The 26346-nt window shown below is 35.3% G+C and overlaps 1 protein-coding gene across 1 annotated transcript in view; it reads left to right on the top strand.

The window, feature by feature from the left end:
* RSBN1L (round spermatid basic protein 1 like) overlaps positions 1-16660 on the top strand; it is a 50859-nt gene extending 34199 nt beyond the window's left edge. The window contains exons 4-8 of the mRNA XM_037518111.2: positions 8440-8577; positions 10575-10717; positions 12778-12945; positions 15753-15861; positions 15943-16660. Coding sequence (XP_037374008.2) covers positions 8440-8577; positions 10575-10717; positions 12778-12945; positions 15753-15861; positions 15943-16521 — 1137 coding nt within the window. The 3' untranslated portion in view covers positions 16522-16660. The remainder of the gene's footprint in view (positions 1-8439; positions 8578-10574; positions 10718-12777; positions 12946-15752; positions 15862-15942) is intronic.
* The last annotated feature ends 9686 nt before the right edge of the window (positions 16661-26346 follow it).

The raw sequence follows: 26346 nt of genomic DNA, 5'->3' as shown, positions 1-26346 counted from the left end.
AAAGAAAGTAAGTCTTTTGTCTTTTGAAGAAAGTTGCAAAGGGATTTAAGTGATCATTTATCCCAACTTTTCCGAGTTTACAGGTAAGCAAACAGACATAGATAGGAGTAACTTACTATTTCAAGGTTGGCAGCAGTGCCAGGAGTAGAACACAATCCCCTTAATATTCACCCAGGATGCTTTTCTCATATTCTGAGTACATTTCATTTCTTTATACATGCTCAGATGATAGTCTTCACCTTAGACAATAGTCTGAATGTAATCATATCCATACATACCAACCCCCTTAATCCACAGTGTGTTATAGATTATATTCTGTTGTCTGGAAAGTATAGTAGTATTTAAAGTTTTAATGAATGTGTGTGACTTATGGAATTTGAATATTTTTTAGAGCTGAAAGGGAGTTGTAGAACTTCTATTTTCTGTCATTTTATAAAATACTTTGTAATTTATCGAAGATTTACCTCAGTTTAGTGATGGAACGAGACTGGTATCTAGTAATAATGTCTATTTATTGAATACTAACTGTGCTAAGAAGTACTCTAAGCACTTGGTATATAATAGCTCATTTAACCTCAGTACAATCCAATTTCAGCAATGAGGAAGCAGGTATAATGAGAGAGAAATAACTTGCTGTTAAATCCTTCATTACTAGATAATTTACTTGTCCTTCATTATATATCTGCTAGGTGATACAAAGTTTTATGTTTTATGCCTCTTGACTCCCATTCCCACTATAGTACATACTTTCCTGCTGCCTTTTTTTTTTTCAGTTAATTTCTAAATGTGATAATACTTATATTTGCTTTTCAATTTTTTTATTAAATGATAATTTTTATTATCTTAACTATGTGAAAATTGTGCTTTTGTTTTTAAGTAAAATGAGATGTTGGGACTTGTTAGTTTTAGCAATGTGAGGCGAGGTTGTCCGTCTCAAGTCCTGTCCTGGTGGCATCGCCACTTGGTCCTTGGTATCTGTACTGCACAGAAGAAACTCTAGGCAGAGGCATCTTTTTTTTTTTTTTAAGATTTATTTGTTTATACAAGAACCAGGGTACAGGCCAGATGTCCGGGAGGGTGAGAGTATTCGCCAGAGACAGAGCCGGGAACAGAATAGGCAGACGGATGAAATACACTGCTGAGGGGAGCAGCGGATGAGACAGGAGGAGAGGTCTGCCTGGCCATGTGGGATCCTCACCCACCGGCCATATCGGGCGCTGCAGAGGCTATGAACAGCTTCACAGCACTGCGCTCATCTGCCTGCGCCACCAGGGGAGGTCCCAGAGGCATCTTTTTTGTTACCAGCTTATGGCTGTGGTCCCATATCTGCCTGATCTGTCAACTGCAGAGACTACTTTTGCTTCTTTAACTACAGACTTAAAGGCAGAAGGCTGCCTGTTGCAAGGAAACTGTCTGTTCCTTTTTCCCTAGATCCTCTAGATCCAGTAATTCCTACGATGACATAATATTTAGTGAGAAGCTAAATATTTGAAATTTGATATTTTCTCCATTCTGCCCAGACAGCTGCATCTTTGTCTCTTGTAAGACAAACAGAGTTGTTTTCTGTGGACCAGGAGGTAGCCTTAGGTTTGTTTTTAGTAGCTGATTATCTGAAACTAATGTGATCCAAAAGGCAGTACAAGAAAAATTAGCATACTTATTGTAGCTTAGCTTTATTTCTGATTTCTTGGCTGCTTCTCAGTAAAAACAAAACAAAACAAAAAAAAACAACCCACAACCATATAACCCAATTTGTGGAATCGCTCTAGGAAATGATTTTTAAATCTTTTTTTATAATTTTTTATTTGGAAAATGCTTTGTGAAATACATTGACTGACAGGAAACATAGTAAGAGCTAAACCAACTTACAACTTGAGACTTTTGTTGCCCTGAATGTGGGACTTTTTCTTCCAAGTTTAAATTGTAATAATAGTTTATTATCAATGTAGTGAGTTGTGACTGAGTTAGTGTGGATAGTAGATGGGATAGATGGAAAGAGAAGGGTACCAGTCGTAGTTTTGCTGTATAGCAGGTTATACAAATAGAGTTGGTATGCAGTATTACAACAGCTTTCATTTTATTGAAGACACAAAATGCAATATTGTTCAGCCATAAAAGGAAATGAAATACTGTTACAGTAGGGTGGACAACCTCTGTTACAGTAGTTGGCAGATGGATCCGTTCATTTTAGGGGATTCTCTTATATGTCTTGACAGTTGATGCAGTGTCATTGGTGTTAATGGTCCCATTTCACTCTTAAGTAGTGCCTAGCTTGCACTCATACACATGGTGGTAGATGCAGAATTCCTTAGAGCAGAAAGGGGAAAAAAAAAAAAAAGGTGCATGACTCTGTTGGTGTTGAGTTTCGTAATGATCAGAGGCATTCGTGGCCAGATTCACTTCTTGGTGAAATGATGGTAGAAGTGGTATAGTCACATGACTCAGAAGTCAGCATACAGACTTGGGAAGATTTTTGGACATTTGCAATCTTCTACATCTATAACTGTCCTCATTTCTTCTTACTGTCTCTGTTTTGTTCAAATATTTGTTCAGATATTTATTGTTCCCCTATGCCCTTGATGATCTCCTTTTTTTGAGGGAAACAAAAAGACAAGTAAGACAGGAGTTTTACATTTCAAGGAATAAATGAAATTTCAGATGTTCTAAGCCCTATAGATAAGAGATGCATGAATGTGAAAACTGAAGCAGTTGTCTTCTCACTACTCCCTCCCCCATCTCTAAATCTTGTTTTTTATTTTATCCTGGTACTAAGTTTTTCATACCAAATAACTTATATCAAGGTATTAAGCATTGATTAAATGTCTAATATTTTAATAGTGAGACAGTTATTAAATCTGATCTGATAGCCAAGCATTGCCTCTGTGCAAAATGAAAACTAAACAATTGTTGAATTTATGCTGTGGTCATTCACTGTACTGGATCAGTAAAGATGGTTTTATATGCCATCTTTGAATCATTGCTTGCCAGGACTAAATTTTCATTTTGACCAGTTGTTCCTGTCACATCTGCTTTAAATGCTTATGAACTGCTCTATGTAAAATAGTATGGCAGATGATCTAATTGTAAAAGGAGCTTCCCCCCTTTTACTATATTACTTTTAAATATAACATTTTTATTCTTTTTTATTTGACATTATATAGGTATTTTTTAAATAAAATAGTGATTTTGATTTGAAAGAATGGGTCATGTGTGATGGGGGGATGGCTCCCCCTTGTGGCACACTCATTGCAGTGGCCCAGCCGGCCGCCTTGAGAAGGTGGTGTGCTTGAAATTACTCTTTCTTGTCTCTCTGCCCCCGTCCTCCACCCCAAACCCAGCAGAATTGAACCAACGGTATCTTCTGCCCTTTCCCTCTCAATTTGGGGCCCTAATAACTATTTACTTTTCTATTTTTTTTAGATTGATGCTGATACTAGACAGAAACATGTCTGTCTTACATATTATATATTATGGATCACTAATAAAGTATAGTAATATACTGTGCTGCCTTTTAATATCTCGGGATGTTGAGAGAGATATTAAAACACCTGTAGGAATAAACAGATTTTGAAACTAAAATAGTGTAATGTTGAGCTCAATAAGATATGCTTATGTATTAGAAGAAGCTTTAATAGTCTATGTGTGTGTTGAACCCCATGAACAGGTGGGGTTTTCCAAACTTACTGGGCGAGGGGATTTTCTTTCTAGGGACTGGCAGAGCATGGAATATATCTTAGGAACTAGCAAGTTGTTTCAAGTGAGTCGTTCTTAATGGTTTTTGAATTACTTATTACCGTATTTGCATCTTCGTGTGTTGCAGCTTTTTTTAAAAAAAGTTAAATTAGAAAAAGCAATATTAAATGTTAAGATTTATTTTTTTTGCTGTATTTCCTGCTAGGAAAGCTGTTTTTATTCTTTTTGTAGCAAGTAAGACTCAGAATCATAAGATTTTTTTTTAAACCCATTTTTTTTTTTTTTAAGATTGCATGAGGAATAGCAATAGGAGATAAGTTTAACAAGATTTAACTAAATAGTTCAATTCCTGTTAACCAAAATTCTTGAGATTTTGTTGACTTTTTTTGTAGTGGGTACAAGAAATCTCTTATTTTCTGCATTTTCCCCTTTCCCTTCATAACATTTGTAGAGAATATATAAGGGGGAAAGCAAAATTGCAGTCATAATGGTAATGGATTTTTTTGGGAGTGGGGAGTGTAGGGAAGAAATTACATTTTGTTTTTAAAAACACTATAACTTAAACTTACTTTTTAAATACAAACTTTTGCAAATTATGTATCATTCCTATCTATTGTGTTATTTTGAGAGTACTGTACCTAAATTGGGATGAACAAATGTGTAACTCTTTGTAACCCTGCATTTTTCCTTTAGTAAGCATATATGAAATGTTTTAAAGCAATGGTATGTTTGAGTTTTTCAGAATAATTTTTTTTAACTGAATCAGATGGTTTGGTTAATATTTACTGAAGTGATTAGGAGCAAATATAGCAATCTCATGCCAGGTATCATCAGGGTGTGAGATTTTCCAAGTAAGTTATATAGTTTTAAGTACCAGGTTTTAATCAAGGCATCCTTTTTACTGGGCACGTATTCTACATAATTTACTGTTTATTTACAATCTGGTTTGTCATTATAGTGTTACGATACTGATGCCTACAGGGAGTTGTAGCTGTGCTTGCATTTTTTCCTCTTCCACCTTAAAATTTGTAGATTTCGGGCCTTCCCGTTGGTGCAGCAGGTTGAACACAGCCCTATGAAGCTGTCCGCAGCCTCTGCAGCAGGGGTTCGATTCCCGGCCAGCCATGGAGATCACATGGTGCAGTAGACCTCTCCTGTCTCACCCACTGCTCCCCTCAGCAGTGTATTTCAGTAGATCTGCCTGTTCTGCTCCCCACTGTGTCTCTGGTGAATCCTCTCATCCTCCCACGACTCTGGCCTGCACACCAGCTCTTGAATAAATAAAATAAATCTTTAAAAAAAATTTTTTGTAGATTTCCATCCTTTATGATTTTAGAGAATAATTAGAATTACATACAAGTGAGAATCATGAATCATGGTCTTTGGCATTGGCTGTTCAGAGTCTTTCAGTTTTTTCCTGTTCCATTGCCCTGCTCCACTGCACTTGAACTATAATTGTTGGATAGATGAATTTTGGAAAAAGGTTTTATTTTTTTGTGGTACTCTAGATTTACTTTTATTCCATGTAATAGTGGAAACTGTATATTTGCTGTATAGTATTGCAGTAAAACAGATATCTTTTGAATCAAGAAATAATTTTTTATGAAAATTTTGTGGATTATGAATTTGGATTTTGTTTTAACAGTTTGAGTGTCATCCACATATTTCATCATGAAATATACTCTTTGAATTTGAATACACTGTTAATGCGTAATTTGCCATGTTTAAAACATTAAATTAATGGCTCTAGCTGGCTTAGCTTATGTGTGAAGTTTTGGGCTAATAAGATAGAAAGTTGTGTTAAATGATGTTTTTAACCATAAAATATGGTTAAAATAAAATGTAATTAAAAGTTAGAGTATTTCCTTATTTGTTGCTTTTACAAACTAAGATTTTAATGATTTCGATTTAACATTTTAAACTGAGTTTTAAATTTAAATATATTCTGTCTATCCTCTTGGGTTATCAGAGTATTTTCTTTAGTATTGGAGAATAAATGTTTTATAAGAAAATTGCTACTTTGTTTTAAACATAAAAGAACATAGTTTCTATAAATAACCTTTCTAGTAGAAGTTTACTTTTGGTTTTAATAGTGGACAAGTTAGACTTGACTTTATGTTTTAGCATATTTTGGTGAAAAGCAAGTGAGACCTTGCCATTTATTATAGCAGATGATGTGAATAAGTAAATTTTACATTTAATATTTGTCATGTAGTGGCAATTAGTAACTACAAAGACTGAAATATGGCATTTATGCTCCAACAAGTAGAGTCTATATTACTTAATTTTCTTTTAAAATTTATATGTTTATGCATGTGAGAACTGGGGTGTAGGCCAGAGGTGTGGGGGCTGAGAGGATTCACCAGAGATAGAGTGAGGAGTAAAACAGGCAGATCTACTGAAATATACTTCTGAGGGGAGCAGTGGGCGAGACAGGAGAGGTCTGCTGTGCTTATGTGGTTCAGCTCCCTGGCTGGGGATTGAACTCATGCTGTAGTGGCTCCCGATAGCTTCAGAGAGCTGAGACTTAATCCCCTGTGCCACCAGCGAGACTTAACGGGCCTTCTTTTTTGTTATTGGTGTGTCTTTTGCATGCATGTATTTTAATTCTTTCACATATTCTTGGTAAAAATACCAGTGGACTATCCATTCATTTGACTTTTGTTTTAAAAGGTTCAAGTCAGTCATGTCTTTGGAAGAGCTCATAAAATTGAGCTGCAGTTAGTATTTTAGAAGAATTGGCTCACCGAAAATTTCTCCCTACCTGAATTATTTAGTTGATCACGTTGATGTTGTCATGTAGTAAAATGAACCAGTTAGGTGACAAGGATTTATTTGATTTTGACTTTGTTAAAACTAGTTAGTGATTTACATAAGTTCTCTCAGTTAAACAAGATAAGGAAAATATGAGACAAAGAGAACTTACTTAATTTGTCTAAAGTAGAATTATTACTTCCCTTCCCTGAGGTTTGTCTTAAGTCAAGTGGTGACTTGTAAATCCAAAACTGAGGTTACAAACTTAGGATCAATGAGCAGCAGTAACATTTTAGTATATGTGCTGTCAAAGCGAGCATAGCAGTAACGTTAAATAACAATCCTGGTATATCTGCAAAATTTCACATTGCTATTCTTAGCTTTGCTAGAGACCATCAGTACAAAATGGGGATATGGAACCCCCAATTTTTTGTAACTTGGGGATGTTTCTAAGAAATGAATTTGTAATAGTTGTGAAAACTTAAGCTTAGAATTCCAATAAACTCATTAGGGAATTAATGTATCATATTGTGTAGCTGAATATGATAGAAAATAAAATTCTGTAATGTCTTAGGTCATTCTATTATGATACAATTTTTATTGTCAATGTTTTGGAAATATGTGGGTTACAACTTAAATACCTCATTAAACAACAGTACTCTCTGTGCCAACTGCCATTACGATAATTTGATTTGTGATGTGAATATATAGAGGCTTTGTTCATGATGTGACAAAAGGTAAACCATCTGAGTTTGCCTGGGATACAGGACATTCAATTTTCAAGCTGGGATAGCCCCTGGAAAACAGATAATTTGATCTCCCCAAAAGTTATAGTGGCTCTAGAGGCAAATCCAGAAAAAAACAAAACAATAATTAGGATTTTCCTCAAAGATTTTTATGAGAGGAAGTTGTTTTACTTTTAGGAGACTCTTGTTTACTAGTGTTAATATATGAAAAGTCATAGATTTCATTGAAGGATTTAAATGTGCTTGTGAAAATTCACATACCAATGATTCTTCAGATGTAGGCTGTTATATTTTGTTTGATATTTGAATGATATACCCCATATGGGTGACTATTAAATGTCCTCCAGCAATCTGAAATAAATCATTCCAATGAAGAAACTACAACTCAAAGAATAAGTGATTTCTGAAAATCATACAGCTGGTAGATAGCAAAGGTAGATTTGTGTCCTAGAACTTCTTTCTCAATCTCTAGTAGATTTTCACTGGAGTTAATCATAGAAATGTGGATATTAAAAAATATTGATACAATTTAGATGACAAGATCATTCCTGGTGATCTTTTCAACAGACTGCTAGTGTTTGTTAAATGTAACTTTTTCAAGGGGTCTACTTTTGAAAATTCTGGTAAGATTATGAACCATTTAGGCATATAAAGATATAAACTTTTAAATGTAATTTCAGTGGCATTATAGATCTAAAAGGGAACTTCATATAAGTTACAGTTATTTAGAATTATGCTTTTTAAAATTTCAATTGTCATTTTCATAAGTACTGAGTAGAAATAACTAGAGAAAGTAAAATAGCTTGAGTTAGTGCAGATTTTCTTAATGTCTTACATATTTTTTTTAAATATGTATTTATTTTTTAAAGATTTATTTATTTATACAAGCACTGGGTACAGTCAGAAGCGCGGGGAGGGTGAGAGAATTCACCAGAGCCAGAGAGGGGAGCAGAGCAGGCAGAAGGACCGAAGTATACTGCTGAGGGGAGCAGCAGGCGGCAGGAGAGGTCTGCGTGCCATGTGGTACCCTCACCCGGTGGCCGGGGAGCAGCGGGGGATCGAACCGGACTGCAGAGGCTGCGGGCAGCTTCGCAACCCAGCGCTCAACCGCTGTGCCACTGGGGAGGCCCTTACATATTTTTTTTATTGTTTTAAGGCTTTTTTGTCTTGTGGCAATATAATTTAATGTTATACAACTGCAAGCATTATCTTATGTATACCTTTTAATTCAATCCCTGTCCTTCAGGTAAAAAGAACATATTCTCATGGTACTTACAGAGCTGGCCCAATGAGACAGATCAGCTTGGTTGGAGCAGTTGATGAAGAAGTAGGAGACTACTTCCCTGAGTTCCTTGATATGCTAGAAGACTCACCATTTTTAAAAGTAAGAGAAAATAATATTAAGCAATCTGAAATGTGGGTATTACTTTTATCCAATAGGTGATGTAAATAATGGCTGTTTCAGAATTATACAAATTTTTATTTCATTTGAATTGAAGGGAAAGTAAAGAATAGGTGAGAATCTCAAAGTAATTCTTATATGGTGTGTGTGCATGACTTTTCAGGTACTGATTATAATGGGAAAACTAAGCAGTGGACCAGAAAATAACACTTGACACTGTCACTTTATAAAATTCTGTTCCATTTGTTTATCAGCTCTATAAACAATAAGTACCAGAGGATTTAAGATGTGGATGCTTACAAAATTAAGTGTTTAGGACCAGGGAGCAGCAGTTTGGCATTGTGGAAAGCTGGCCTGGAAAATGTATTTCCATCTTAGCTATTCTTGGCTGGGTTGGAAGCATTTAAACTTTCTGGGCTTCACTTTCCTCATTCATAAAATTAATGTGTTTATATTTTATAGTTTTAAGATCCCTTTAAATACTCTTTTTGGGGTCATGGGGATGCTTTATTTTAAAAGGCTGGTCAGGGAGAAATTAGGACCACCAGGATGTGATTGGGGACATCCCAGGTTGGTTTGCGTGAAGGGGTCCCTTTAAATTCTTCAAGTGATTTCTGTCCAGATTCCCCTACCCAAGTCTGCATTCCTGAAAATATTTTTTCTTGTGTACTGCTAGGACTATCCCATTGAGACAGAAATCTCTGAACTATGAAGTTAGGTTAATTATTTAATCAGTAATTCAAAGGTCAGGATGTGACACAGCAAGTTTAATATTCAACAGTCTGTTGAACATCTCTTCTTATTTTCACTTCTGCTTCCTCCGTTTTCTAATCCATATGTGTATGTCTTTTTCACCCAGTTCTACTACTTTTTCATTTACTTATTTTATTCCTTTTAAACCTTTGTTCCTTTCTTTTGTCTCCCAACTCATGGAATTTAGTCATATTTATTTTGAGTGGTATTTTTAAAGTACCACTATCTAAATATGTTTCAGATTTTAATTTTAAAAGCAAGTGAGCTAAATGTATCCTTTCTGGAGAAATTTAACCTGATAAACCTCCCCTTTTGAAAGAGGGTATGGGATGAATTTAAAAAAAAAAAATGTGATTCTCATCATTCCATGGACAGTGTGTGAGTGGCCTGTAGTCATTTCTCTCGCGCTCTCTTATATTTATTTATTTTTAAGATTTTTATTTATTTTTGCATAGAAGAACTGGTATATAGGCCAGTGGTGTGGAGGGTGAGAGAATTCACTAGAGAGAAAGAGAGAGTGGGGAGCAGAACAGGTGGATTTACTGAAATACACTGCTAAGGGAAGCAGAGGGTGAGTCGGGAGAGATCTGCTGCAATGTATGTGGATTAGCTCCCTGGCTGGGAATGAATTCAGGCTGTCATGGTGGACTGTTTTGGTGGGACTGTACCCCGAGGCTGCCAAGGAGGCCATCTTTTTTATCTTTTTAAAGATTTTAATCTCTAACTTTAGACTAACAACCTCTTTATGAAACTACTGACCAGAAATAAATTTTGATTTTGATTGGATTTTCCTTTTTGTTTTGTTAGTTTTTGATGATAACTAATTAAAGAAGTATCCATATTTTGAGGTATCCTCAATTGTTCATTTCCGTAGTTAATAAGTAGAATTCTAGTATGCCTATTTTGCTGACTTATTCCTATCTCGTGACCCACATTTGCTAGAAGGAAGAAAAATGATGAATGCAGTGAATCTCATATCTGACAGAAGCATCACACAATAATTACCTTCTTGCTGTGTTTGAAATAGAATTTTTTTGAAGAACAATGGATGAATTTGCAGGAATATTTTATTTATATTGGAGTATATTTAATATGGGTACATATTTCCAATGTATAAGTATAAAGGTATATATCAAACTGTGTTTGTCAAGGGGGCAGTATTCTCTAATGTGCATTTAAATATCATTTGCAAAATAACTGATTTCTGTGTAATTATTTCCCTCTAGTGTACACTGCCATGGGGGACACTATCTAGTCTAAAATTAGAGAGTCGAAAAGATAGTGATGATGGTCCCATTATGTGGGTACGCCCTGGAGAACAAATGATCCCTGTGGCTGATATGCCAAAGTCACCTTTCAAAAGGAAAAGGTATGTTGGATGCAAGTTTTTATTGTTGAGAATGGGTGTTTTGTTGGGCTATGTGTTTGCTGAAAAAAGAAGAAGGAGAACAAAATTTAGGGTGTAACTGTATATAAATGAACAAACGGTTTATACATACTGATATAATTTTTGGTAAAATATGAAATACAAATAATACATGAGAAATGTAGATATGTGACAAATTGTAATTAGAGATAGAAAAAATGTCTTCAATAGAGACATTATGAACTAGTAAAAAATTTAACAGGAAATTTTCAGAGCCTGTGCTAAGAAAACTGAAACATTTTATGGAGAATATAAAATAAGATCTAAACAAATGGAAAAAAAACACTCTATGTTCTAGATTGGATAAAATGGTAATCTTTTGAAATATTTGTTTATTTTCTTTTAAAGATTTATTTATGCATACAAGAACTGGAGTGTAGGATAGAGGTACGGGGGATTAGAGGATTCACCAGAGACAGAGTGGGGAGCAGAACAGGCAGATCTTCTGAAATACACTGCTGAGGGGAGCAGTGGGTGAGACAGGAGAGGTCTGCTGTGCCATATGGGTCAGTTCCTTGGCTGGGCATAGAACTCAGGCTTCAGTGGCTGGTGATAGCACTGTGTCTTTAAACCCTGCGCCACCAGGGAGGCCCTGCTTAACATTTTTGTTTGAAAAGAAATTTTTACAAGGTAGTTGGTAAAACTTGTCTGTTTCTCAGTGGTTCTTAACTTCGACTTATAATTCATTTTTGAAAACCTGAAAGTATCTCCCCAGAACAACATACATTTTTACATGTAATTTAAAGTATTTCACTGGCCTCTTGGGGAACTTGCCTGTACTTCAGAGCTTATAATTTATGGTACATCTTATGATTTCATTTCACATTGTATTCTGAGCAGCTATTAGGAACAGTGCCCTGGACACTGTGCTGAATGCTTTCTTTATATGTCTTAATTCATTAAAATGTGGTATAAATGAGACCATATGTGTGGGCTTGAAAGCCTGTTAGCTTTCTACAGGAAACAACATCATCTTAACATTCTGACAACTGTAGAACATTAATCACAAACAGCAAAAAAGTATCTTATCTGTGTATATATAAAACTGTAATGCGGGTGCAAAAAGAAAGTAGTAGAGATTGAAAATGGAAATTAGAGAACTAATAAGGAAGAGTGACCCTAGGGATACACCAGGGCAAGCAGGAGAAAATTATGGGCGTAATCTGGATTTGTTTTTGGAAGCAACAGGTAGATAAATAGATATATATTCCCAGTCAAAGAAACTATTTTTCATCCTTTTCCCTCTGTCCAGCAAAACTGGGGAGGGTTTCTACAATAAGTGATGTTAAGTGCTTAGGACTTAGCATATGGATTCTAAGTGAGCAGTAGAGGAGACAGAGATAACTGTCCTTAAGATGAAGCTAAAGTTTTCTACCTCCAAAGTATTTATTGCCTGTTCCCTACACCCCCGATCCCCCATTTATTTCTTTTATCTCTCAGTAGACTATAAACTCCCAAGACAATAGGGAACTTGTCTGTCTTACTACTATTTTTTTCTCACTGGATCCAGTACCTAGATAGTACCTGGCATATAACAGTGTTCTATAAATATAAAGTTAATGCATTTTAAAGAGTTATTTGTTCAAGATATATACTTCTTGTTAGCCATGTGATCTGAGTGGAGGCATGGTTCCACAGATTAGATCCAAACTTCAGGTAAAGATTCTGGATTCAGGGGAACCTGGATGAACCACACATTCTGTCAATCTGTAATTTAGTTCCTTATCAAAGTGTGTATTTCCTTATGACTGTCACTTTTGTGGAGACAATACTAGAAAAACAAGGAGGGGGAATTATATGTTTCATTTGTTTGTATTTGTGCATTTTACAAATAGAATTTGATTTGGATTTAAATTTCCCTTCATCTGAATTATGTGATTATTAAATGCTTGAAGGCAGTTGAACCTCAGTGCTTTAATACAGATGTTTGAGGTTAAGCATAATACATAGGCCTGCCTCTTTCTCTCTGTTTTTTTAAACAAAATATAAAATTTTTTTAACAGAACTACCAATGAAATAAAAAATCTGCAGTACCTACCTCGAACCAGTGAGCCCCGTGAAATGCTCTTTGAAGACAGAACAAGAGCCCATGCTGATCACATAGGACAAGGTTTTGAACGACAGACTACAGCTGCTGTTGGTGTGCTGAAGGCTGTGCACTGTGGAGAGTGGTATATATTAACTACTGCTATTTGAATGAAAGGTTTTCTTGGTTTCTAAAATTTTTCTTTGAAAGTTTCTCAGTAATTCTCCTTAAATGGGGGAAGAAGTTTCTTTTTCTTGTGTATTTGGATGTCTTAATTGTATAATTACACTAAAGAAGATTTTCAGTTGCTAAAATCTAGTTTTAGTCTTTTTTGGGTTTCACAAATAATTATATTTTCTAAAGTAATTAGAGGTTAAGACAAGGTGAAAGAAAAAGTAATGTTCACTTGGTACTTTTCCTTTTTGTATGAAAATGTTCATGCCTGTTTAAAAATATTCATTTAATTTTCTGAGGCTCAAATGCATATATATTGTCTTATTAGTACTTTTGCATTCTTAGGATAGATACCTAGGAGTGGGATTGTTGAGTCATGTAAAAGATCTGTTTTTCATATTTGAGACACCTCTATACTGTTCTCCATATAGGGCTCTACCAGTCTACACTCCCAACAACAGGGTACAAGGGTTCTCTTTTCTCTACACCCTATCCAACCCTTGTTATTATTGCTATTCTTGACAAGGGTCATTTTTACAGATGTAAGGTGGTATTGCATTGTGGTTTTGATTTGCATTTCCCTAATTAAAGGTGATAATGAGCATTTTTTTCATGTTCCTATTGACTGTGTTTTCTTTGGAGAATTGTCTAGCTCCTCTGCCCTTTTTTTTTTTTTAACTGGGTTTTCTGTTTGTTGCATTGTATGAGTTCTTTGTAGATTTTTGGGTATTAAACCCTTACTGAATGTATAATGTGCAAATATTTTCTCCCATTTGGTAAATTGCCTTTTTTTAAAAAAAAAGATTTATTTATGCATACAAGACCTGGGGGGTAAACCAAAGGTGTGGGGGATGAGAGGATTCACCAGAGACAGGGTGGGAAGCAGAACAGGCGGGTCTACTGAAATACGCTGCTGAGGGGAGCTTGGGGTGAGACTGGAGAAGTCTGCTTTGCCATGTGCGTGAGCTCCCTGGCCAGGGATGGAACTCATGTTGCCTGGCTGGTATTTTTTATTTTTTTTTAAGATTTATTTATTTATGCATACAAGAGCTGGAGTACAGGCCAGAGGTGCAGGGGGTGAGAGAATTCACTAGAGACAGAGTAGGAAACAGAATAGGCAGATTGACCAAAATACTGCTGAGGGGATCAGCGGGTCATTCAGGAGAGGTCTACTGTACCATGTGGGTAGCTCCCTGGCTGGGGATAGAACTCATGTTGCAGTGGCAGTGGATAGCTTCGTAGGTTGCGTCTTAATCCCTTGCGCCACCAGGGAGACAATTGCACCCCAGTTGCCTTTTTATTTTAATGATGAGTTTTTTTGCTTTCTTGTTGTTCCATTTGTTTATTTTTGTTTCTGTTTTCTTTGCTCTTATATACAGTATAGTCCCCAAAGACATCACTGATGTCAATGTTGTAGAGTGCTTTTTTCTGTGTATTTTATGGTTTCAGGTATTATAGCCAAGTCTTTGATTCATTTTGAATTAATTTCCATATATGGTGTGAGCTAGTGGTCAAGTTCCATTCTTTTGTGTGTAGCTATCCACTTTTCCCAACACCATTTGTTAAAATAGACTTTCTCTATTTTACATGGTCTGTGTTCCTTTGTCATGTCTACATAAATGTGGGTTTATTTCTGGGCTCTTAGTTATTTTTTTTAAGATGTATTTATTTATGCATGCAAGGCCAGAGGTGGGGATGGGGGTGAGAGTATTCACCAGAGACAGAGCAGGGAACAGAACAGGCAGACTGACTGAAATACACTGCTAAGGGGAGCAAGTGGTTGAGACAGGAGAGGTCTGCTGTGCCATGTGGGTTAGCTTCCTGGCTGGCTGGGGATCTAACTCGTACTGCAGAGGCTGTGGATCGCTTCATAGTGCTGTGCTTAACCACTTGTGCCACCAGGGAGGCCCAAAACTTGTTTTTTTACCCCCCCATTTTTTTGTAGAACTGGATTGTAGGACAGGGGTCCAGGGAATGGCAGGGCTAATGAGAGGATTCACCAGAGAGAGAGTGGGGAGCAGAACAGGCAAATTTTACTGAAGTACACTGCTAAGTGTATTTACTGAAATACATAGGAGAGGTCTGCTGTGCCATATGTGGGTTAGCTCCCTTGCTGGGGAATTGAACTCAGGCGGTAGCAGTGATAGCACTTAACCCCTAGGCCACCAGGGAGACCCCTCCCTTTTTTTTTCTTTTTTTTTTTGCATTTTCTGTAAAATTGTGTTTGTATATTTCTAATTAATAGAAGAATTTAGGAATTTTTTTAGAACTATATTCAAAGATATTATTATCCCCAGCATATCCACAGTTTGTTTTATTAGTAATTTTCTAATGAATGTCTTTTAATTTATTAAGAACTATTTGGGCTGATAATGTATTTTTACATACCTTTATTGAAGAAAATATTCCCTCTCCCCCCATATTTCCCTCTAATGTTTACATAGTATTTTCATCATCTGCATTTAATTTTATGAAATAAACTATCTTAACTTTAAGACTTACTTTTTTGTTTGAATAATTACCCAGTTCAAATTATTTTACTTTTTCAAAATAATGGTTACAAAAAGCTATAATAAAATGAGGTGAGTTGTTTTTATCTATGTTTAACGCAAAACTCATGGCATCATTCCTTTATTTAAATAACTAATGTGGTCTTCTAACTGCAATTTAACTTTAATTCTAAGACAGTTCTTTGATCATCATAGGCTATTTTGCTTTAACAAGGACCTCACAGCAGATTCCTCATACTCTTTTTTTTTTTTCCCCTTTTTTTGTAAGGCCCGATCAATCCCGAATAACCAAAGATGTAATTTGTTTTCATGCTGAAGACTTCTTGGAAGTAGTTCAACGAATGCAGTTAGATTTACATGAACCTCCACTGTCCCAGGTACATTTTAAACAATTATTATCTTTAGTTTAATTTTTATTGTTGAAAAGACTTACTTGTATTTCTTGTTTCTTTTTTTAGTGTGTCCAATGGGTTGATGATGCAAAACTTAATCAACTGAGGAGGGAAGGCATTCGCTATGCCAGAATTCAGCTGTATGATAATGACATTTATTTTATTCCAAGGAATGTTGTTCATCAGTTCAAGACAGTTTCAGCTGTATGCAGCTTAGCATGGCATGTTCGGCTCAAGTTATATCACTCAGAAGAGGGCACTGCTCAAATTACAGCTACTCATGAAACAGGCACATTACCAGATTCTGCATCATCAGTTCTTGGACCTCATACTGACAACATGACTTGTGCTGTAAGCAAAACCTCCTTGGATTCTATTTTTTCAGACAAACTTCATCCTAAATATGAATTACAGCAGATTAAACATGAACCTATTGCATCTGTAAGAATCAAGGAAGAGGCTATGAATGTTTATATTCCTGAAAAGACTAGAGCACCGAATAACATGGATGGCAAGAGTGTTAAAGCAAAATTGGACCATGTTCAATTTACAGAATTTAAGATTGATACAGACTCTAAATTTGAAAATAGCAACAAAGATTTAAAGGAAGAATTGGTGCCCTGGAAATCTCCTAAGTTTAGTTGATAAAAAACAACATAGTTCAGCACATTCAAATCAAGATAGAAAAGATGATGACATTGTATGCTAAATTTGTACATAACCATTTACAATTTCTTTTTTTAAACTTAATAATGTAATAAAGATTCATGAATTCTAAAAGCAAGCCAAGGACTTGCTCCTAAGTCTGTTATAAAATATAGTTTATGTAGCTTTGTAACATTCCTCAGTGCCTGTCCATAACTGTGAAGTATCAAAGCACTTAGGGCCAGATGCACTGTAAACATTACAGGTTTAAACAAAAGGAGTCTTTTAAAAGATCATTTGAGTTGGAGTTGTAAGTTTTAGAATAGAGCTGACATTAACATGCATACATACATACATGTATATACACAAATATGCATATATATATAATATATATATTATATATATATGTGGTAATATGAGCCAGAATTCCTTTTTGACAATTTAAGGCTTTTCCATAAAGCTTATTTATACCAGTTTTTTTTTTTTGTTTTTGTTTGTCATTTAAAACGAGTCAGCACTGTAGTGTAAATAGCTATTAAAAATCTTTTTAGTGTGATTTATATGGAAATGTGAGCCACTTAATAAAGGTTCATAATATGTTTTCTGTTGAGTCTACAAAAAGACAAATTGACAATTCAGTTAAATCGGTTATATTTTATGTTTCTGCTGGTATATCCATTTAGAGTGGTAATGAAGTGCAAATGTACATTTTCAAATCTAGTCAATATTTAAATTCCCCACACTGTGCAAGTATTTTTAAAACCAAGATTCAGTTATGAGGCGTGTGTGTGTGTGAGTGTGTGTGTGAATATATATATATATATGGTGTATATATATATATATATAATCTTATTTTGCATAACTTCTTAAATTGCTGAATAAGATGCATATGTGAAACTTCTATCCCTACTCCCTGGAATACATTTTAAAATATTTATATTCAATATTAAGAAAACAGTTTCGGTAAAAGAAGCAATTTTATAAAGTTGGGAGAAACAAGGTCTTTTAATGATATCTAACCCTTTAGTTAATCAAATTATGTGGCCATATATATTGTCCTAACATAAATTTTCTTCGTAGTATGTGGAATAAGAAGTTGAGAAAATTTTCTTACTGATAAGCACCTGTCTATATTGTACTTAAGAGTAGCTGAGTAAAAATCTTTAGTTACAAAAAGTTTAATTGTGAGCAATTAAGATCCTTTTTTTTTCTTACATTTTTCTTGCAGAATAGGAGGAAAATAAGGCAAATACAAAATCTAACAAAAGGGCAATGACTCAACTGCCATAAACAGAGATATAACTAACAAAAATAGGATGTGTTACCTCATCTTTCTAAGGATCCCTGTCCCTACCCTACTAGCAAGGTAAAACAACTTAGAGTACTTCTTTTTGAAAAGAAGCTCAAGAAAGTAAAGGTGGAGTAGGAAACAGGAATGCCAGTGCCTAACTAAAGATGATTAAAACAAATCTCTTTAATGATGGACTTGCGCACTATTTCAGTCTGCATCCACTACTGTAATTAAAAGTTAAACAAATGTCTTTAATGTATGCTTTGATGTAAAGACTCTGTTCATTGCACATCTATTTTATTTTCTTCGGTATTATTCTGGTTGATGACTCTGGTAACATTCGACTGTGCTTCTTTATATTGCCTTTGGGGCTAGTGTTATTGTTCTCATTTCAGTGGTTTCTGTTTCAGCCCCATTTGTGGCACCATTAAAACTGCTTTTCTTTTTGGTTAGGGAGAAACCACTTAGAGTCATTTCACCAGGAGAAAAAAAAAAAGCCTGCAGTAATGACATTATTTCTAGGTTCCAGTTTAAAATGGTAGTCAAATGTTGTTGGAAGTCTTGATGGTTTGTAGGAAATCAATATATTTACATCATAGGAATTTTTATGGGATAAAGAAGGTATAAATCATGATAATGTAAATAGAGATTTTGTTTTGTTTTACTGTCTTATCCTGCTCCTCACCACTATATGGATTTGTATCTACCTTTTTGAAAGACAAAAGTTCATAACAAGCCAGTTGGGAGATAAAGGAGGGGAAGAGGTTAAAGAGTTTTTTCTTTTTTAATTGAAGGGTGATATATTTAACCAGGTTTGTTTTATTTCCAATTTTCTAGTAGCTTGCACATAGATGCATGAAATCATACTGTAGTAAAATACCTTTAGTTTATGCCCCCAAAATATATGAGCCTTAAACTTCTAACTTAAAAATATATCTAAAATAACCACAGTGGTTGCTTTTAGGTATAGTTTCCTATATAATCTATAGTCAAACTTCTCCATATTTTGAAAATTTGTTTTGTAAAATGTATACATCTCTGTGGAGGTGAAAAATAAAAATCAATGGTCTCAGATTTCAAGATACAGCCTTGTCGCCTTGAATAACGCTTATGTTCCTTGTTTTACGGGTTATAATTTAAAAATCCTTTTCAGATGCAATCTGAGAACTTTTTGACTACCTTTGTCACACACAAATAATTTCTATTTCAATATTGCATTATATTAATGGTTTCCTAGTTAGTACATTCCAGTTCTTTATCTGAACACAAGTTTTTTGCTGTTATTTCTAATTTCTTGGACCAGAACAATAAAGCACTTAAAATATAGTTTATATATTATCTTATACTATGTAGTTACACAGTTGTTATATAAATTATTAAGTTGATACACAGACCTTTACAAAAAAAACTAAGGTACCTCAATGGTGTCTGCTATAGTGCTTTTAAAAAAATTACTTTTGTTCATACCCTTATAGCTATCTAAGTAATATATATTCCATACTCAGGTTAGCTGGTTAGCTAGCAAAAGAATTAAGCATTTGTGATATTCAGTTGAAAAGTTTACTAAAGCCATATTCATTATCTTCCTTGTCACTAAGGCTGTTGACCTTAAATAAAATTAGGTTGATCTAGCACAACATTGTGTGTATGTTTGTTTATATGTATGTGTGTCTTTATGCATGTGTGTAAGATTTTTGGAAATAATCTATTCCCATATATTTTCAATCTAATCTATAATATTTGGGGTTGGGAGATGCTCATGAAGGATAAGAAAGATTTCATTTCTTAGGTTAAGTCCTTAAGATTTTTTCATTAGTGTTTTTGAGTGTGAAACTTTTTTTCCCAAATGCTATGGCTGATAAATTCATTTTTGTAAATAATAGACTAGTACTGTTTTGGTAAATTTGCATTCAGTTATTTTTTGGACAGATTCATTGTCATGTAAAGAAGTGAAAAAAATTCCTTTTACATTTAGCAAAGGTGCAAGATTTGCTTTTGCAGTTTGAGAGAAATTTTCTTTGTCTTCCACCTTTCAATAAATGCTAAAATGATAACTGTAATGCTTTTACTTTTGTTTCACAATTATTTTCTTAAATTTGGCATTTCTCTGTTGTCATTTTTAAAAGCTTGTTTTTGTCTTCAATGGAAGTCAGAGGACCATGAAAATTATTCCAATATGAAAATCTTGGTTTTTTTTTTTAAAGTAATTATCAAAAGTTCACTTGTGCTAACAGCGAAGACTATTGAGGATTACTTAAATGGGTGCTGGGATGGTGTGGCAAATCACCCCCTTTCCTTCTAGACAGGACTATTTTGTATTCCAAGGGGATCTAAGAAAACTGTCACTCTTTTCAAAACACTTTTAATCTGGTAAAATGTGTTTTAGCTCTTCAGAGTGGTAAACTAGCTTTTATTTGATCTTTCCCCCACCTGACATAACTACTTTAATATGTAAACAAAATTTACTGGTTTTAGAATATGTTGTCTACCTCATGAAGGTGTTATGTTTGATATGGTTGGTACTAACAGTATAATTCAAATAAGATAATTAAGAGTGCAACTCAGAGGTATAAATCTTTTCGTATCTGACCTTTCTGTTCGATTTTTTTGTAATCCACTGCATATTGCTGGAGGAAATGATAGCTTTTTAGATTGTCAAGCACAAGGAGCCTAAAATCAGAGATGTCTTTCCTTTTAAAGTTTATAGTTACTCTATATCATTTCTGCTGGGAGAGCAGAGATGGGAAGGAGGTAATCTTGCGTTCAAGTTATCTCATCTTCCAGAACTTTAAACCCAACCAGGGAGTGTAAATATGAACTGAGAACAAAATGTGGGCAGGGGCCTCCCTGGTGGCACAAGGGGTTAAGTGTCAGCACTATGAAGCTGTCCACAGCCACTGCAGCATGAGTTTGATCCCCGGCCATGGAGCTACCCACATGGCACAGCAGATCACTCCTGTCTCACCCACTGCTCCCCTCAGCAGTGTATTTCAATCAGTCCACCTGTTTTGTTCTCCGCTCTGTCTCTGGTGAATCCTCACATACACACACCCCTCCAGCCTGTACCCCAGATCTTGTATGCATAAATAAATAAATCTTTAAAAAAAATGTGGGCATGTAAGAATTTATGTTAATGAGAAAAGTAAAATTTACTACTCATTTTATTATTATAACCTGCACTAAGATATGAACATGCTAGATCCTATGTATTTTGAAATTTATTTTTTTGCCAACACAAGGCAAGTTTATATAGGAAAGATTAAAAAAGGAAAGAGATGCCTGTACAGACACAGGCAGGCAGAGAGCTGCCATATTTTGAAATTTGAATTTATGTATTGTTTTTAAAATGTTAAAGCTTTACAATTTTTACTATAAAATCCATTGCTGTTATACTACTGAAGACTATTAAGTTTATAGTTACAAATATCTTGTGTAATACAAATATCGGACAGTTTGGCTTCTCCCTACCAAGTTTCCTCTTTGCTTGAAATTCTTTTTGTTTTTATTTTCTTATTTATCTATGTATACAAGAACTGGGGTATAGGTCAGAGGTGTGGGGTTGAGAGGAGTCACCAGAGACAAAGTAGGGAGCAGAGCAGGCAGGTCTACTAAAATACACTGCTAAGGGGAGCAATGGCAAGCCAGGAGAGGTCTGCTGCACCATGTGGGTCAGCTCCCTGCTCCCTGGCTGGGGTGATAGCTTGATAGCGCTGAGACTTTAACCCCTGTGACACCGGGGGGACAGGGGAGGACTTGTTTTTGTTTTTAATTGAATCAGATTTTTACGTGAAAAATTTTTCTTAAAGAAAATCTGATTTTTACATATGTTCTTGTGCCATCTCTTCCTAAGTTCTTGGATACTTCTTCCTGCACTTCCTCTTCTTGCATTCATTTGTCATCTCACTTTAATCCTCAAATTTAATCACTTACCTGAAGTTGTTCTCTCAGAGGTCATCTTAGGTGCTGGTTGCCTGTCTTAATATGTTTTTTTAAAATCTGTGTAGCATGTATATCAACCATTTTCAGTTTCTTTGAATGGCTTCTTTTGCCACTTCCTGTTAAATGCAATCTTCTTGGTTCCTTCCTTAATGCTTCTACACTTCATCCCTAAACTATCTTCATGACTGCATGGCTTCAGGGCCTCCCTGGTGGCGCAAGGGATTAAACACAGCACTATAAAGCTATCCTCATCCTCTGCAGCAGAATTGGATCCCTGGCCTGCCAGGGAGCAACGCACATGGGGCAGCAGACCTCTCCTGTCTCCCCTGCTGCTCCCCTCAGCAGTGTATTTCAGTCAGTTTGCCTGTTCTGTTCTCTGCTCTCTCTGAATCCTCTCATCCCCGTACCTCTGGCCTGTACCACAGTTCCTGTGTGCTTAAATAAAATTTTTTAAAGATTTATTTATTTATGCATAAAAGAACTGGGGTGTAAGCCAAAGCTGTGGGGGGGGTGGTGAGAGGATTCACCAGACACAGCGTGGGGAGCAGAACATGCAGATCTACCGAAAGACACTGCTGAGGGGAGCAGTGGGAGAGGCAGGAGAGGTCTGCTGTGCCATGTGGGTTGCTCTGGTGGGCTGGGGATTGAACTCGTGCTGCAATGGCTGGCGATAGCTTGATAGTGCTGTCCTCAACCCCTGTGCCACCAGGGAGGTCCTAAATAAATCTTTAAAAAAAAAATGTATATATATGACTCCATGGCTTCAGTCAGCCTTGGTTGCTTATTTGAGCTCTAAGTCCTTCTCCTTTGCCCCCAAGTATTACCTATTCCCTTTCCTCCAAATATCATTATTGCAATCACTATTTCTACACAGTCCTCTCATCGTAATCTGACTTCTTTAGCTTTTCCTTTAACTTTGTACAGTGTATCATGAGATTTTCTTAAGTTCATTATAGGCATGTTTGTATACTCTCAGTAGACATGTTTGTCTACTCTCAGTAATCTTCCATAGTCATAGTAAATGTTCATCTCACTGGATCCTTACAATAGCCTAAAATGTTATAGATTGTCTGCAGTCCTCTTCCCACCATTATTCTTATCTAAGACTGGTATGATTGTTTCTTTTCTGCTTAGATATATCCTATAGTTCCATTCCTAACAAATAAAGGTCAAATGCTTAGCATAGCACTCAAGAGCTTTCAGGATATGACCCTCTCTAGCCTCATCTACAATCTGTCATTTGATGTGCCCAATTTTCAACTTTACCAGATGGTAGTACTTGCCATTTCTTCTGTGTCCTTTTGAACTTCTTTGTCTTTGCTAGGGAAATCTTTGCCCTAAATACAACATGTATATCTTACCTTATATGCTCCCCTCACTCTGCAGCTGGTATAAAGACAATTCTTGCCTCTGTTGCTTGTGTCCCTTTCTTTGTTCACATTTAACATGCATATTTAATACATGTTGGATTCTAGGGATTTTCTTTATCCCTTTGTATCACCAACACCCAATATATAGTAAACTTGATAGCCAAATATTTATTTATTTATTTATTTATTGCTGCTTGCATTGGTTACTTTTATTTTTTTATTTTTTAATTTAAATTTTATTTTTATATTCCCCATACAATTACAACCCCCTTATTTTGACCCCAATACCTCCTTTCCCTGCCCCCACCCCCCATAGAGTGTCTCTGGTTCATAGTTATTTGTTGATTTTGATATTTTCTTTCTTATAGTTATTCTTTTTCCTGGTCCCTTATTTAAGTTTTCTGGATTCCTGCTATGAGTGAGACCATCCGGTATTTTTCTTTTTTTTTTTTCTGGCTTATTTCGCTGAGCATAATCCCTTCCAGCTCCATCCATGTTGCTACAAATTGCATGTGTTTATCTTTTTTGAATGCTGAGTAATATTCCATGGTATATATGTACCACATCTTCTTGATCCAGTCATCTATTTTTGGGCATTTGGGTTGATTCCAAAGCTTAGCTATTGTAAACAGTGCTGCTATAAACATAGGGGTGCAGGTGCTCTTTGGAGTTGATGTTTCTGTGTCCTTTGGGTAAATACCTAGGAGTGGAATTGCTGGGTCATATGGAAGCTCTATGTTTAGTAGGTCAAGAAAAGCAAATGGCCAACCGGCATATGAAAAAAATGTTCAACATCACTTGTAATCAGGGAAATGCAAATCAAAACTACAATGAGATACCATCTTACACCAGTGAGAATGGCACATTAAGAAAACTAGCATCAACAAATGTTGGCGAGGTTGTGGAGAAAAAGGAACTCTCCTGCACTGTTGGTGGGAGTGCAAACTAGTCCAACCACTATGGACTGTTGTGTGGAGATAGTCAAATATTTAAAGCAATAAAAGTTGAAACTTTTATTGGGGTTGGGGAGACAAATTATGTTTCTGTATCAGCAGGCACCATAAAAAGATCAAGCTTCTGTTTTGTAATTACTATTGCCTTATAAAGTTTAAGAAGCTACTAATTGGGCATGTAGGACCATCAATAGATTGTGTAAAGATAATCAAAGCTGTAAAACCTCTTTTTGTATTTAAAAGTCAACCTTTTTTTTTTTTAATTGAGAGAATATTGTTTTACAACACTGTATGCTTTATAGGTATAGAATTACACCACTTAGATGTATGTTCCTACAACCCACCTACCACCAAGGCACCCATAGTCCTCCTCCATAGTCTCTTGTGCCCCCTTCCATATTTTATTTTAGCCTATCCCTCTGGTAGCCTCAATTCTGCAGTCAGATTTCTAGGATTTGGTATTGGTTTGGTTTTATCTGACCCTTTGTTTCCTATATTCCATATTTGAGTAATACCATCTGTTATCTTGTCTTTCTCCATCTGACTTATTTTACTTATCAATAGCTCCTCCACACCTCCACATCCATCCATGTTGTTGCAAATAGCAAGAGGTTTTTTTTTTTTTTTTTTTTTTTTGAATAACTGAGTGGTATTCCATTGTGTATATATACCACATCTTAATCCACTCATCTGTCTTTGGTCAGTTAGGTTGTTGCCATAGCTTTGCTATTGTAAATTATGTTTCAATGAATATGAGAGTGCATATACCCCTTTGAATTAGTGTTTTTTGCATTCTTTGGATAGATATTTAGGAGTATAATTACTGGGTAATATGGTAGTATATATTTAATATTTTGCAGTCTCCATACTGTTTTCCATAGGGGCTGAACCAGTCTACATTAGCACCAACAGTGCCTAAGGGTTCCTTTTGTTCCTCATGCTCACTGTCATTTGTTGTTTGTTTGTTTCTTTTTAAATATTACCATTCTCACAGGTGGTTTTTGATTTGCAATTCCTTGAGGGTAAGTGATGATGAGCATTTTTTCCATGTGCCTACTGGCCAGCTGCATGTCTTCTTTGGCGAAGTACCTATTTAGCACCTCTTCCCATTTTTTAATTTGATTGTTTTCTTTTATAGAGTTATATGAGTTATATTGTAGATATTGGACACCAGCCCCATGTCAAATGTATGGTGTGCAAATATCCTCTCCCATTTGGTAGGGTATCTTTTTGTGTTAGTGATAGTTTGTTTTGCTGTACATAAGCTTTTTAGTTTGATGTAGTCCCAGTTGTTTATATTTTCTTTCTCTTGCCTTTGGAGACAAATCCACAAAGTTATCATTCATGCCTGTGATGAGGAGTCTTTTGCTGTTTTCTTCTATTTTATGATTCCAGTTGAATCTGTAAAAGTTACTCAGCTTTTCCCCTTCAACTAGAGATACACAGAAAATTATTACAAGTTAAGGATAAATTTTAACTATACCTAAAATGATTAAAATGGAATATATGCAAGGAGCACCTTTATATAGCATACTCTGAGGCAGAATTTAGGTATTTCTTATTTAAGATAAAGTCTGGTTATTTATCCTATTTAAGATAAAGTCTGGTTATCTGATCAGAGAGGCAATTTGATTAAGCATTGATACTATAAACATGTATCAAACTTGGAAAATTTTGAAGTTAGATGATACCATACTTTTTTTTTAATATGTGATAGTCTCATTTCTGTTGTAGGAGTGAAATGAGGATATAAAAGTGGCACATTTTTGTGGACATCCTATAAAAACCTCTTCACTGGGATATTATGCTAGGACATTTGTAGCAGTGAAGCTGTGGATCAATAATAAACTTGTATAACTGAGAAATTACTAAGTCTGTTTCTCATGCAAAGTAGAGGGTAATATCTATTACATTTATTGGTGAAAATTAAGTGACAGAACGTGCATGTCTGATGCTTATTTAGCACATTGCTTGACATGTTGTAAACTACAGATGTTAGCTTTTGAACCTGCAATTAACAGTAAAAAGAAGAGAGGAACTGTGTGCTGGGTCACCCTAATCATATCACATCTTCCTTACTAATGTATTCTTCTATGTATTCCTCTAATTTTGCACAGAGGATAGGCATCTGGGAATAGGAAAAAGGTTCATGGAAAGGTCAAGGCTAGTAAATTTGCTTTGTGGTGTAAGATTATTAGTATAATAATTACAGTTTACATTGGCTTACTTGAATATAGTTTGTTTCTTTATATTCCACAGACATTGAAATGTA

The sequence above is a fragment of the Talpa occidentalis genome, unplaced genomic scaffold, assembly GCF_014898055.3.
Source record: "Talpa occidentalis isolate TD23 unplaced genomic scaffold, MPIMG_talOcc4v2.1, whole genome shotgun sequence".
Classification (NCBI taxonomy): Eukaryota; Metazoa; Chordata; class Mammalia; order Eulipotyphla; family Talpidae; genus Talpa; species Talpa occidentalis.
Note: the sequence above shows the minus strand (reverse complement) of the source record. Positions and strands in the feature narration are given on the sequence as shown.